Genomic DNA, 16,289 nt, shown 5'->3' with positions numbered 1-16,289 from the left:
TGTGTTTCTGTTACAAGTAACAACGTCGTGTTCAGTGGCACTTAATTACTCGTATATTTGGTTTCCAATTATTGTGTTCTGTAAGTCACCCATACTATTCACTGTGACAACAGAAAAGGGGAAAGCATTTTGGCACAGACAACAGGTGACACTGGAAATAATCTTGCAAGACCTGTCTGGCTGCCAGCTTGAAGGTCGGCTACAGTGTTGCCAAAATAAGTTTCTAGATTGTCGTCTGTACAGGACCATTTATTTCAATATTAATGATAGATTGTAGTCTACTCCCTGGAAGGTCGTTTACCTTGTAAATGAATCTGTTTTGTGATGATATTATATACGAAAACATATAGTTCTGTGATAGACGCACAGTATCAGCTCTCACAGCTTCCATTAGTGTGATGGTGTTGCCAGATTAGTTTGAAAGCTTGGATCAGAATAATTTGGTATCCTTCAATTTGCAATACTTTTAAATTTTAGGCAGTTTTAGTCATTTTTGAAGATGGAACACGTCATTACAAAAGTTGAGTGCTAGTATATAGGTATAAGAAAAACTGAGAGTTATCGAAAACTAAGTCTTGAGACAAAATATCTGGAACAGAAATATTCGAAAAAATGGAGAAACAGACAAATTTACAAAAGACGAATTTTCATAGTACGAGGTACGTAGGTGCTGATTGTTGTTCCAACATCCCTTTTTAGCATCGGATCTGTACGAAACCGGATATAATATTTAAATTGAAATTCGAACGAATTTTAGATTTAAATCCGAGTCAAATATCCTCACTTGGAATTGAACTCGAGATCATGCATAGCCTACATAACAATATAGAAGAAGTTGCTAAGAATAATGCTGTCGGTTCGCTTTCATACATCTAGTAGAACATGTACTAAAAGCTAAGAATATTACTAATATCGTGTATATATATATTCTTGAAATATCATTACAAGAATACATATGAGTAAACGAAAGTTCCCAATAAATTTGAACCTGCACCAATACAAACTAGAACCATCAAGCACATTCATATGCTAAATTTTCAGTTAACAAAAACTCAAAACTCGTTACACCTGATAGAAACAAAACTTCCGTGAAATTAACTACCGAATTCCGTCAAACAGCCTTAAATTTGAAGTTTAAAAAACATCTTCAATTGTTGTTACATAGTAACCTATCCTATAGCACAGAGGAGTACTTTTAATCATTTTTTCTCTGTAAAATTAGGATTAACATTTATTACAAGTGCATAAAATTACCTTACTATTTTAATATTATTATCTTGAATCTTTATTTGAATGTATAGCATATGTAAAGACTCCCTTTTAAACATTTTGTGTCTCCTGATGAATCCATGAACCAAAGTTCCTAAGGCGGAAAATCACCTAAATAAATAAATAACAAGCCGAGATAAACTAAACTCAGAAGCACCCAGCGTGTGGGATACAGCTTCTATTGTCGAGCCGAGCTTGTTCCTGGCCAACCCTAGCTACTAGATATAGCGATCTTTAGTTCCTAGGCGAAGGCTACTTATCTACTGAATTTCGTTAAGATCCGAGTTTAGTTACCGAAAATTAAAGTACCACGTGCAAAAGGAGCCGACCTGAGCATATCTCTGGCCAAGTCCAACCACAAAATGTAGCAATTTTTATTTTCTAGATCATGAGCTATTTGGTTCAGATCCAGCTAGTAGTTAACTAAAAAATAAAGCATCACATACAAGGCGAGATGATCCTGTCTCTGGCTGAGCTCGGCTGCCAAATATAGTTATCTTTGTTAGTTAGACGATGGGCTGCCTGCTCACCGAATTTTGTTCAGATCGGGTCAGTAATTACCGAGAAATAAAGTACCATATACAGGGCGAGTTGAGCTGAGCCGATCCCGGCCACTGAACAGCAATTTTTATTCCTTTGGTCATGGGCTACTTGCCCACTAAGTTTGGTTTAGATTCGGCCTATAGTTGACGAGAAATAAAGTACCACATAAAATGCGAGCCGGGCCGAGTGTGTCCCTGGCGATCCCGGCCACCAAATGTAGAGATCTTTTATGCGTATATTAGATGACAGGCTACTTTCCCATCGAATTTCGTTTAGATCCGGTCAGTAATAACCATAAAATACCACATACAGTACAAGGCGAGTGGACTAAGGCTGAGCCTGTCTCCTCGGCTACGAAATATAGCGTCCTTTATTCTTTGGATGATGAGTTACTTGCTCACAGAATTTTGTTTAGATCGGATCAGTAGTAACCGTGATATAAAGTACCACATACACGGCGAGTCGACCCAAGCTAAACCTGTCTCTGGCCGAGCTCAGCTATCAAATATTCTTTGGATGATTGGGCTACTTGCTCATAGCATTTCGTTTAGATCTGGTCAGTAGTAATGGAGATATAAAATACACAGCAGGTCGACCTAAGCTGAGCCTGCCTCTGGCCGAGCTCGGCTACCAAATATTTCTTCCTTTATTCTTTGGATGATGGGCTGCTTGTTCACAGAATTTCGTTTAGATTCGCCCCGTAGTAACTGAGATATAAAATACCATATACAAAGCGAGTCGACCCAAACCAAACCTTTTCTGGCCGAGCTCAGCTACCAAATATTCTTTGGATGATGGGCTACTTTCTCAAAGAATTTCGTTTAGATCCGGCCAGTAGTAACCGAGATATAAAGTACCACATACACAGCAAGTCGACCTAAGCTGAGCCTGCCTCTGGCCGAGCTCGGCTACCAAATATTGCTTCCTTTATTCTTTGGATGATGGGCTGCTTGTTCACAGAATTTCGTTTAGATTCGTCCAGTAGTAACTGAGATATAAAATACCACATACAAGGCGAGTCGACTCAAACCAAACCTTTTCTGGCCGAGCTCAGCTACTAAATATTGGATGATGGGCTACTTATCCACAGAATTTCGTTTAGATCAGGCCAGTAGTAACCGAGATATAAAGTACCACAGACAGAGCAAGTCGACCTAAGCTGAGCTTGCCTCTGGCCGAGTTCGGCTACCAAATGTAGCGCCCTTTATTCTTTGGATGATGGGCTACTTGCTCACCGAATTTTATTTAGATCTGGCCAGTAGTTAACTGAGAAATAAAGTGCCTCATACACACACACACCACATGCACCTAAAGTGAAACTATAAGCTCCGGTATGCTTATACCGGGAGGTAAAAAACACACGCACGTTAGCAGCTCAGCGACTGAGACACATATATAGGTTCTGAATATTATACAGATAATCAGATCGAAAGATCTACAATATGCGTCACATCTTGCTTACATGGAAAGTATATCCTTTGCGTGTGTGTATATATATATATTGTTATAGTTAGAAAATTTTTGTTTCGGTTAACAAGAAGGGTGGTTGATTCTCGGGAAAATGGGTTATAATTGTCCTGATTGAATTAGGTTGAGACAGTATAGAATACATGACAAACTTGTTTGTTCTTACACATTATTAAAGTTCAAGTTCATTTCAAAGAAAACAGAACCAATAGACTAAGAAACAAAGAAAACTCAAGTATTCAACACCGTTAAGGAAATGAGATGTTCAATCAGTCCATATAGACAACATAGGAAGAGTGGAGGGTTGCTAAATTGTGTAACGTATTCTGTAAACCGAATTGCAGAAATAGAATAGAACTTTGGCATTTTCCTTGTCGACAGAAGATTATTAAATTAGAGGAAGAAAACAGATTATTATTATTATTATTATTATTATTATTATTATTATTATTATTATTATTATTATTATTATTATTATTATTATTATTATTATTATTATTATTATCATTATTATTATTATTATTATTATTACTTGTATTACTATATCTCGAAATAAATCGATTTTAAATTAGTAATCTAACGACTGTCTTTAGGAAGTGTAAATTATTGGAAGAGTTCTCGAAAGAACTTTCTGATGGTATTACATGTGTCCAGAATTTACTGATTTTTGAAGATTCTTTACAGGGTTCCTAATGGTCAGGAAAATCAGGGAAATCAGAGAAAACTCAGGGAAAATGGTGCAGGTCAGGGAAGCTCAGGGGAAAAGACTGGAAATCAGGGATATTTTATAAAACAGACTTTTTTTTTAACATTAATTGTACACAATTTTTTGCTTCGCCAACCATTATAAGCTAAATAAATGTACAGTATAAGAAGTATAATAACTTTGAAGTGATTGATTGTTAGATGTTTGTGAGTAGATATTAATGATCACAGTATGGGACGTTGCTCAGATTTTTAAGAGAGGTAAGTGGAATGTACGTATGAGCAATTGATTACTATTTGTCCCTACAGAATAAATGTTCTTATATATAAATATTCAGCGTTATTTATTCTTTACTTGTATGTCAACGACATTCGACACCTGTCATGAAAGTCAGGGAATTTCCTGCCAAAGGTTAGGGAAAGTCAGGGAAGTAGATTTCTCCAGATCAGTAGAAACTGTGTCCGTGGTTGGTTGTGACTTCTTTTATTAAAATAATGCAGTGACTTTAATCTAATACGATTATCCTTCTTTCTACTTTTCTCTCTTTATTTATCCCAGCTAGTCACAACAACCCATGCACAACACGCTCAGCCTAGCCTCTATCGCGGCTGGGAAGCGACAGATTTTAGACATGAGCGCCGTAAGCTAATGTAAGCAAATGTATGAGGCAAAAATAGCAATTATATGTTCTCGATTTTTTCATTAAAACTAACCAAGAGAAGAAAAATACATACAAATACAGATCTTACATATATATATATATATATATGAAACGATAACTTTTAAGATTTACGTGCATGCACGAACTAACATTACTATTCGGCGTATATTATATAAATTCAAAATTGTACCAATGGAGGTGGCTTTATTGACAATCACTACGTAGTATTCTTTTATAGTTACCACAAATTCGTCCACCCCGAACCCATTTAAGCAACCCCGAAAACTACGGATTGCAAACTTTTTTTGCATTGTTTTTAGTTTTTATGTGCCATTCCTTCCAACTCCTACCCCTTAGGGTGACTTATTCCAACAGTATTTTTTTTTTTTTTCAGATACCTACCAAGTCATATGTCTACCAAGTTTGGTTAGGATTGCTCTAGACGTTCGAAGTTACACTCATACTCATATATCCAAATATATACAGAGTGTTTCAAAACAACACCGACAACGTTTGGAAGGTAATTCCTGATACCAAGATAAGACAAAAAGTATAGACTAACTTGGGTGCACAACTGCTTTCTTTCGGAGTTATAGGTTGTCGAAAACATGAAAAAATGAATTTTAAAGGTCCATAACTCCAATACTATGGGACTTACCGTAGTCGGGAAAAGACTTCACTTAAAAACTAGTATGTGTTCTATCCAAATATCCATGTTTCAGAATCCTGCGGTACTTCTGCAACGATTTTTATAAATAGTAGGTGAATACTTTAAATTATATCCCCGTAGACAAACTTCATCTTTAAAAATTGTTGCGTGAGCACCTTAGTATTATGAAATATGTATTTTTGGATAGCGCACATATTAGTTCCCAAGTGAAGTCTTAACCCGACTACGGTAGGTTTCATAGTTTTGGAACTATGGACCTCTATAGTTCATTTTTTCTGTTTTCGGCAGCCTATAATTCCGAAAGCCAGCATTTGTGCACCCAGGTTGGTCTATACTTTTTTCTTATCTTGGTGTCAGGAATTAGCTCCCAAATGTTGTCGGTGTTGTTTTGAAACATCCTGTATATAGATGTGCGAGCAATGCCTTTGCCGTTGCTCCTATATATTCCCAATCCAGCTGACATGCTCGTTTATATCTAAACTTGGAATTAAATGTTGTCGTGATTGTGACCTAATAGTTTGGCGAATTCAAACTATAAATTCAACATTAATCTCAGTCATGTGACACATTTCATTTTTAACCCTTCTCATCCCCATGCCCATAGGACTGAACTCGGATTTTAACGCTATCGGTAGTGTAATTATTAATCTCAGTGACATCGAGCACTATGAATTCAACACTAATATCGGTCGTTTTCCATTATTCTTACATGTTAACCCCTTCCCATCACCCTAGGGGTGCTAATGGTGGTTAAACTTACACTTGAGTGGTATAATAAGGTGTGTCGCCAAACAACTTAGGAACTCCTAAAACTATGGATTCAATACTGATATCGGTCATTTTTAATTATGTTTTTTCATGTCACTTTTCCCTTCTCCCAGTGGCACTAATGATGCTGAACGTGGATTTAAACATCATCAGGAGTATAGCTATTCATCTCAGCGACCCCGAAGGCTCCACAATAATATCGGTCGTTTTCGATCATTTTATGTATTACCCCCTTCCATTCTCCTTAGGTGTGCTAGGAATTCTTACTCCTATTGACCGCTGAACTTGAACTTAAAGGTGATCGGAATCGCTATCAATTAACTTAGGAACGGCAAAACTGTGGATTCGATTCTACTATCGTTCATTTCCAATTATTTTTACATGTCATAATTTCACTCTCTTCAGGGTGCTAATGGAGCTGAATTAGAATTTAAATGGCATCTGAAGTGTCACTTTGTATCTAAGTTGCCCCGAAAACTATGGATTCGACACTAATATCGGTCGTTCTTTTTAAAATCATTTTTGCTGCCTCTTCCAGTGCTTGCCCCACTGGATTCTGAGCTTGAATTAAATGGCTTCAGGATTACCATCAATTAACTTAGTAACGTTGAAAACTGATGATTTGATACTAATCTGACTCCCTAGATTGAAGTTTGATATCTCGTAATTTAAATAGCTTTCCAGATAGGTCACAATGATGGCTCTACAGTGAAAATCTAGTATCTCTCCCGGTAATACAGCTGCTATAATACTGTATATCATTTGTGATCTATGATTTCACAATTATGTTTGGGGTACATTGAAAATAAAAAATAAGAGCACAAGCTGTATTCTTTTAATATTTTACCTAAGCTTACAGTGTTCAAAATATGAATAAAATAAATTACATTATATTTCCCTCAATTTTATATATTTACATAAGGATACCGGAAATTACACTGCCAATGAGCCATTTTCAAGTGATGAGATCCTTTTGAACCTTAGAAAGAAGATCATAACTCGTTAGAAGAACGTTAGAAATAAAATAAAATTTCCACTTTTACGTGCTACGTTACACTTTTTAGGCTACAGAAGAAGAAGAATTAATAAAAGTGAATAACTATAATATAATTAGTGAAATGAGAATGTGGAAGGCAATTAGAGGACTCCAAGGAAACCAACGAACACGATGTCATCCACTAGAAAATCGTGTGGTCAGAAATCGAATTAGAGATTCCTTCGCACCAGAAGTGAGCACTCTACCATTAAGCTACCTATCTCTCCAACAGGAATGTAGTATACGTGTACATGTTTCAACTCGATGATGGTCACAATTTATTATATTTTGAAATTCTCAGTTAATACTGCATCACACATGTTTTCCAAATCTATTGTTCTTCGTTTTCTATTATTTCAAAAGAGATTTCAATCCACTACTTTTTACCAGCGATATTTTGATATCACAAGCACCATCGGATAGGTATTTTTCTCTAGTTAAAATTTATTTTTCAGTTATTTTAAAAATTGGGGGGAAAAGGAAGTAAAAAGAAAAGAAATAATGAAACTGTGTCCTCGCAATAGTAAAAAAAAAAATAATAACAACCATTAGTTCTCCTCCCTGTATTTTTGCTGCAATGCAAAGCAAAAATTTCTTGGGCTTAAGTGTACACGTATGTGTAAGCTTGTGAGCAACACCATCTGATGAGAAATGTTGGCAGCTACTTCTCGGAAGCTGCTGAAGACATACGGTTGTAATCTATTTTTGCATCTAAGACTAGAAAGAAGGAGAGACCAGGCCAGTCTCTCAAAGAACAAGGGGTGTGAGATGCAGGGAAGTGTGTTCATTGGTGCAGTGTCACCCGATCTCCGTTCGTACAACTAGAGCATCGGTGGGGCATTGACCCTGGGCGCATTTTACTCCAATTAGGTAACGTCCGTACTGGGTGCTGCAAATAAAAGCTTCTCTGAGAAACACACTTGCTCTCCTTTACCTTGGGAAAGAACAGCCGACTCAAAAATGACTGCATTATTGGAAAAAGGGACATTAATTATGTTTTAGTTCATTTTTATGTATACCTTAATGATGATAACGCTATATTTACCTTTTAGCCTCGTGATTTATAGAAATATAGGTTATATAAAAATTAATTTTCTATTTTCATTTAAATGAATCCGGGTTATAATGATTTGATTTTACTGATTTCTTCTTCTAGTATAGTTAAATGCCCCCTATATATATGTTGTGGGTCAAACCAAAACCTCATATAGACAGTATGCATGTATAAATTCAGATCACTCAGATACTGCCATTCTCATTTTCAAAGAATATTGACAATGCTTTTTTTGAAATCAAGACCATTACTTATTTAAAGGAAAGGGTAATTTGAGTATTTTGAATCTCTACTCTTTGCCCTTGAAGATTAAATATATGTGCGTTCTGTTTCTCGAGTTAGTATATTTAAGTTAACCAATTCTATACTCTGAAGGTACAGTACAATGAAAAGATGCTTTCATAATTATTTTAATAGTGTTATATAAATTTTATAATCACCAGTGTTTGAAGTGAAAGACATTCGTTTTTTATGCTTTTCCAATTTCTGCGATATATAGCCTAATAAAACTTTACTTGATATGACAGCTTTTCTCTTCAAAACTGTAAATAAAGGGAATATATATATATATATATATATATATATATATATATATATATATATATGGTGTTTCAAAACAACAACGACAACGTTCCTGACACCAAGATAAAAACACACACCTGGGTGCACAAATGCTTCCTTTCGGAGTTATAGGTGCCGAAAACATGAAAAAATGAACTTTAAAGGTCCAAAACTCCAAAACTATGGGACCTACCGTAGTCGGGTCAAGACTTCACTTAGGAACTAATATGTGTTCTATCCAAAAATTCATGTTTCAGAATCCTGCAGTACTTCCGCAACAATTTTTATAGAGGTAGTTGGTGAGTACTTCAAATTATATGTCCGTAGCCAAACTACCTCTATAAAAATAGTTGCGTGAATACCTTAGGATTCTGAAACATGGAGCTTTGGATAGGGCACATTTTAGTTCCTAAGTGAAGTCTTGACCCGACTACGGTAAGTCCTATACTTTTGGAACTGTAGACCTTTAAAGTTCATTTTTTCATGTTTTCGGCAGCCTGTAACTCCGAAAGGAAACATTTGTGCACCCAGGCTGGTCTATACTTTTTGTTTTATCTTGATGTCAGGAATCACCTCCCAAACGTTGTCGGTGTTGTTTTGAAACACCCTATACACATATTATCATCATAGACTTCTGTTTAATATACAGTCGAATTAAATTTAATGTAACAATCCTAATTCGTGAAAACATTCAAGGTCTTACCAAGAAAAACAATTGAGTATGTTATCTTTGGATCTTATATGCTTTAATATGTCAATAATAGTGGGTATGGGTAATTGCTGATAGATTTCTTTTAGAACTTACTAAGTACCTTATTAAGAAGATTAATACAGAATACTGATCTTACTTATTAAGTACCTTCATTGTAAATAAAGGGCGCATTGTCTCTTTTGTTGTAGACATCTCCGGTTTGATTCTAAATGACAGTATATGGGTTCGGATTTTATGTAATTTCCTATCTCATATAGCTTTGCTACTGACAATGAATATTAAAATCCAATCTATCTTTATTAAAACTCCACCTGAGGCAATTTTACTTCTACCAATCTTATTATGCACTATTCTTAGCAGCTCAATTTCTCTAAATCTCCAAGTTTGAGGTTCAGCTACTAAATATTTCTCATTATAGTCTAAATTGATTTTTTGATCTTATTATATCGTGGCTTACCTATCTTCAACTAATATTATTTAGTATATTCACTGCATTCATAGTAATGAAATACATGTTAATCAGAAATATTGTATCGAGAGAAATTATGATCTTATGATCATAAGTACTATGTATCGAGAGAAAGTATGATCCTCAGATGATTTAGTTTTTACTGAAATATGTTCATTTTATCCTTTTATAATTTAAAAATGACAGAGACGTTTTACCTTTACACCAATATATTAACATATAACACAGTTTCAAGGCATCTTTGGTCCTTCCTTGGTATAGCGGAATACTAACTACACACCGAGGAAGAAACCAAAGGCAGTGTGTGTATGTGTTATAATTTAATACAAGGATATTGGGATAAGATGTCTTTGTCATTTCAAATATTAAATGTACATTCTATAACATCTATAGTAAATATTGTTTCCTCCTTTATTTATTTAAAACTTAAATATGGTTATATTAATCCACTATTAGAAAAATTCAAGTGAAATTTATATTATATTACATTATACAAAGAAAAATTTAAACAAGCAAAATCTATCATTTTGTATCAAACAATTCTCTTTCACACAAATGAAAGTTGACAGTATTAACAAACTAATGCTTGAAATGCTACATATCGTCGCATGAGAACCAGAAGAATGTAACTCAAAAAATGCTGTTTTCGTGTTCTTCATGTTTGGACATAATTTTGAAAGCCCCACTTCGTGTAAATTGAACGTAACGCCATCTGTTCCCCTTCTCGATCGTCTGTTGTAATGTAGCTCAATTACCATCCTATTAAAACACATCTTTCGAAGAAAATAATATTTTTGTCCTCTCGCTTGTAAATCTACGAAAATTGAGTTACGTTCCTCTAGTTCTCATGCGACTATATGAAAGGATAAATCTGTTTTTACTAACTTTTCTATTATACAATTACTACAAAAATATCTTTTCTTCTATTTAAGAGTTGATGTGTTTACATGTAATTAATATGTTACGCTCTTTTTAATCTTATATTATTTACTCTTCTATCGAAGACAAACCTGCATGTAAGAAATGCAACAAAGTGATGCAGGAATTGGAAAACATCGACGATGAAGCGGACCAATTGGGTATCGGTTTCGTGAAGATCGCAGACGAAGCCTTAGCAGAGGACTACAGTTTACCAGAGTTGCCAGTTCTTGTTTACTATCGCCACCAAATACCCATCGTTTATGATCGTAAGTATATAATCACGTGTTTTAAAGTTACCATATTTGTGTAACGCGTATGAAGTCTTTGAGTAATATTTATAATAATTGTATTCTCATGCAAACTCTCATACAATGAAAAAAATATAACAATTGTATTGATAGTTATATAAAATATTATTTTGAAGTCAATCAACTTTCCTTTTCAAGTTAATATAAACTTATATGAGAAATATTTTTTAAAGTTTCCTACCTTATAATAAGATTACCAGATCTTTTACACTAAATCTGAAGACAACTTACAGTATAAACAAAGATCATAACTAGATACTGACAAACATCACATAATCTTTCTCAGATTTATTTATTTATGTGTTATATCATAACTATATATAAAACTACATGAGCTGACATAAATTATTGAGCACTTCCTGTAGGGCTACAATGATTAAATTTGGCATGATGGTCTGGGACTAACCGGGACTACCGGGCACTTTCTGAGACTAACCGACAGAAAAATTGCCAAAGTGAATATTTTTAATTTTTAGGGGTCTAAAGAGGGGATGAAAAATTTCCCCATGTTATTTAAATGAGCCTTTTTTTAACCTATAATCTCATGTTTTAGGTACTTAGAATTGGAATAAAAACTTGAAATTCGGTATGCTTGTACGTTTTCTTAGCAGTACCTAAGTAAATCAGTAAAAATTAAAAAATCCAACTTTAGAGTGGTTTTATGAGGAACTGAAAAATCTTTCCCATGTTATTTATATGGAACACCTTTTACACCCCCAAATTATTGAGCACTTCCTGAAAAATTTCCCCATGTTATTTAAATGAGCCTTTTTTTTAACCTATAATTTCATGTTTTAGCTACTTAGAATTGGAATAAAATCTTAAAATTTGGTATGCTTGTATGTTTTCGTAAGCGTTACCTAAGTGAAACATCAGAAATAAAAATTTCCAACCGCAGAGTGGTTTTATGAGGAACTGAAAAATCTTTCCCATGTTATTTAAATGGACGTTTTCTTGGGATACAAAATCTTATCCTTTAAATAGTTAAAATAGGAAAAGAAACGACAGAATTGTGGGTTCAAGAGATGCGAGGCCGTAGGTCGAGCAAAGACAGTGTGTGGAGGGCGAAGTCCCCGGATAGGCAGATTCAGGAAATATGAAGAGCAAGTTCATGAAATTCACTGTTGATGCAAAGGGCGATAGATAAGAAATGCAAGGCCGTAGGCCGAGCAAACTCGGGGGTCTGGGGACAGAGCCCCCAGCTAGCCAAAAGCTAGTTATTGTACAAATTTGATATTCATTATTTTCAAATACTATTATATCTTCTCTATATTAAGTTTACCTTATTAATTTACTGTTCCTTACAAAAATAAATAAATAAAATAAAGAGCTCGAAAATACCAAAACAAAATAAGTAAACTGGAAAATCTATCAAATTGAGAATTACAGGAGGAAATTTGAGAAATATCGATGACGTGGAAAGATCGGGAACATTAATCTAACAAAACTGAAAAAAAAATATGACAACTATTCTTGAGAAATACAAATAATAGTTTTGAAGCAAAGTTAGTTTTAGTACAACATAAATTTGATTTTCGTATTCTCTTTCGTATAATATTAACTATACTAATTTTGTAAGTCATGAAAACCTATATGTAAATTTTAATGCTTTTGAAAGTTGATAATGTAAGAAAAGTATCTAAAATACGCTTTTGATTATGTAGTGTTATTATAAACTTCTAAGAAACTTACGTTGTAGTTTTAATATAAGTTCCGAAATAGAAACAATCAATAGAGTTGTACCATTGTGCTTCCATACACATCACAAAGAATTTTGATTGAAAAATAATTTTGTAAATCTGGAAACTTTTCATTATCCTTGTACCGTACTTTAAGAGTGTCAAACATCTAAGTAAGAAGTGAGAAAATAGAACAGGTGACTAGTTTTCGATACCTGGGTAGTATTGTTAGTGATGATATGAAGTTAAATGGGAAATAAAAGCAAGGATAGGAATGGCGAAAGAAGCCTTATGGTGGAAGAAAATACTATTTTGTGAGACCTTGAATGAAGAGCTGAGAAAAAGACTCATAAAATGTTTTGTGTGAGGTGTTATACTGTATGGGTCAGAAACATGGACATTACGCAAAAATGATGAGAAACGACTCGAAGCTTTCAAAATGTGGGTGTGGAGAAGAATTGATAGGATTAGATGGGTCGAACGGAAAACGAAGGAGAGGGTGTTAGAAATGGTGGTGGGAAAAAGAACAATTTTAGATACTATTAAGAAGAGGAAGAGAAACTGGTTAGGACATTGGCTAAGACAGAATTGTATCATGAGGGACGTGCTAGAGGGTATGGTGGCTGGAAAGAGAGGGAGAAGGCCAAGGAGACTACAATTAATGGACGATATCAAAACAGAGAAATCGTGCGTGAAGACGAAGATGTTGGCGGCAGACCGTAAAGCATGGAAGCTTCTCAGTTGGACAAGTGACTTGCCAATAATGGCAGAATACCTATGATGATGATGATGATCATGATGTACTTTAAAATAAATAAAAGCTGCTACAAGATAAATAAAGACAGCTCAAACAGGATAGTTAAAACTTTATATATTTGTGATATAAAAAATAAAATTAGATCTTTTAGTTTTACGTCACATGGTCATCCTTATAGGTTAAGAAGACGGATGATTAATGAAAATGAATGATTATGGATTAATTTGTGGAATGAGAACGAGGGAGAAAATGGCAGCAATCCAAGAAAATCTGCGTACATTATGTTGTCCACCATAAACTCACATGGGCTAGAAATGAACTTGGGTCCTCTCTCATCATAAGTGTGCAATCTGTCTATGTTACTTACTACTGTATTTACATTTTAATTGATAAACAAATAAGAAAAAACGTTGTACAAATTACACAGTGTTCATACATTTGTCTTGTTTCTATTAACATGTTTAGTACTGTGTAAAACCAAAGAATACAGCACTAGAAATATATATTTTTTGGTGTGCTAAAAGTAGTTGATACAGTTAGTATAATTATATACTAATATAAAAATTATCTTTTTAAAATATCATTGCTTCAGAGGAACTATCACGAGAGGAAGATGTGTTGGAGTGGCTGGTGCAACATAAATCGACAGGAGACGAAGAAGATGTGATTGAAGATGTCTCCGCTAAAACGCTCGAAACATTGATTGATTCAGTAGACAACCTGGTCGTCCTCTTCTGTAAGTATACTTCTTAATTATTACTTGTGACATTTATAGTTGACGGGAGAAACAAAATAATAACAACTGAAACCCAAATAAGAGAAAAGTGAAAAAAAATTATATCACGGACTAAGTACGGTAAACGTTGATCAATTGGAGGGGTACCAGATTTCTCAAATCACAGTATCGTACAGAATTATGAAATATATTCCGTGAGCAAATTTTGTTTACAATATTTATTACCCTTACCATCTTATTTTGCTTATAATTTCGAAATAAATTTATCTTATTTGAAGTTCCCGTGGGTTTGCTGACCGTTTATTTTAAAGTTTTGAGAAAGACACATTGAATACATAAGAAAACATATACTTACCACTCCATGTATATGTATAAAATTGTTTTAGATAATTCAGATTCTTCATCGAACCTTTTTGAAGAAGGAAAGTACACTAAAATAAACAAAAATAGAAGGCACAACATAAGTAAAATTATAAAGGTTGCAGGTGTCATTAAACAAAATTTATCATTATTTGTAATTTTAGTAAGTCGAAACTTAGAGGAAAGCGAGAAAGTATCATTTAAGGAATTTTCCATTTTTTTTAATATGTTGCAGAAAACCCGTATATATAGCATATGTACACTAAGTTTTAAAATGTCCACAGTTATATCAGCTAACACTGTTAAATAGGAAATAATATTAATTAGGAAGTATAAGTGAATATGCATGTCCTCGTGTGCATTAACCACCTGCTTATTTTAATTTCAGAATAGTATATTATTTTAAATCCAGTAGTTAAGAAGAAAGTGTTTAATTATAGTTGAGCACTGATAATCGCAACATAATTTTCTGATAAATTATATACCTGAGATAAGTATATATTTGATTTCAACAGCCTTCTGTTGTTTGTTTTCCTTATAGACGATCTTGACGATGAGGAATCGATGCAGGTACTTGGAGAGCTAGAAAACATTGATGATGAATGTGACAAAAATGGAATTCAATTTGTGAAAGTTGACGATGATGATGCTCTCAAACAATTTGGCATTGATGATGTTCCAAGTTTGGTCTACTATGAGAACGAAATTCCACATGTTTATGATGGTAAGTAGTTTTTGTACTATGCTATAATCTCACATTATAAACATATTATGCACGTGTTATCAGAAAGTAATATTAATTTTGTGAATATTCCTCAATATCAAAAAATTCAATCTGAAGTAATATTTGAACAATTTAACATTTTCGCTCCTATGTTTCCATAGCTATGCAAATTCCACCTTCCTGGCAATTTAGTTCATTTGCAAAACACGTATATCAGATACTAGAAAAAAGTAGACATGCAAAATACAGATCAAATAAATCTTTATACCTTCTAAAATGAGTACAACATTTAGTCCTGCAAAAAGACTTTTAAACAGACGCTCTTTTACTTACATAGTTTTTTTTTATATATATACAACGAGAACATGATGTGTAACACGTGCAAAACTTGTTTGTTATCGTTGTCATTGGCTGAAAATACTACAATGTTCGCTATTTATTCTTCATCCATTTATATTTCTGTTTGTATTACTAGAGGAAAAAATGTAAAACTATCTTATCACAAAACATTCATCTATGTTCGTCAGCGATATACCGCAAAATAAGAAAACTGAGAACAGCTTTTAACATACAACATCTTCAGAGATCCATCGCTAGATGTCATGCAAATGTTTCCTTCGAAGTGAGATTCCGACTAAATTTTCTACACAATTGACAGCCGGACACTACCGTGGAAGGTTCCTAAGAGACGCATACGTGCCATCCCAAACTAGACTCAGGCATCACCGAGTTGCGTCAAAGAAGTACATTGAATCCAGCTCGGGTTTGGGATCGGGTATTGCTACGTTTACAGCCTCAGCATGGACTGAAAACCAGAGTAAAAAACTAAGCTTGGCAAACTTGTATCAAACTAAGCAAATATGAAAGATAGATCTTTCAAATTCCTTA

General features: G+C 34.1%; 1 protein-coding gene across 4 annotated transcripts in view; it reads left to right on the top strand.

The window, feature by feature from the left end:
• Positions 1-16,289, top strand: part of hlk (hulk) — a 266,967-nt gene that overhangs the window by 115,491 nt on the left and 135,187 nt on the right. For all 4 annotated transcript variants that reach the window (XM_081729126.1, XM_081729125.1, XM_081729128.1 and 1 more), the window contains 3 exons: positions 10,921-11,103; positions 14,174-14,317; positions 15,219-15,401. In XM_081729126.1, coding sequence (XP_081585252.1) covers positions 10,921-11,103; positions 14,174-14,317; positions 15,219-15,401 — 510 coding nt within the window. The remainder of the gene's footprint in view (positions 1-10,920; positions 11,104-14,173; positions 14,318-15,218; positions 15,402-16,289) is intronic.

Source organism: Thermobia domestica, chromosome 10, assembly GCF_964235325.1.
Source record: "Thermobia domestica chromosome 10, izTheDome1.hap1.1, whole genome shotgun sequence".
Lineage (NCBI taxonomy): Eukaryota > Metazoa > Arthropoda > Insecta > Zygentoma > Lepismatidae > Thermobia > Thermobia domestica.
This window is presented reverse-complemented; position numbering and strand designations above follow the sequence as displayed.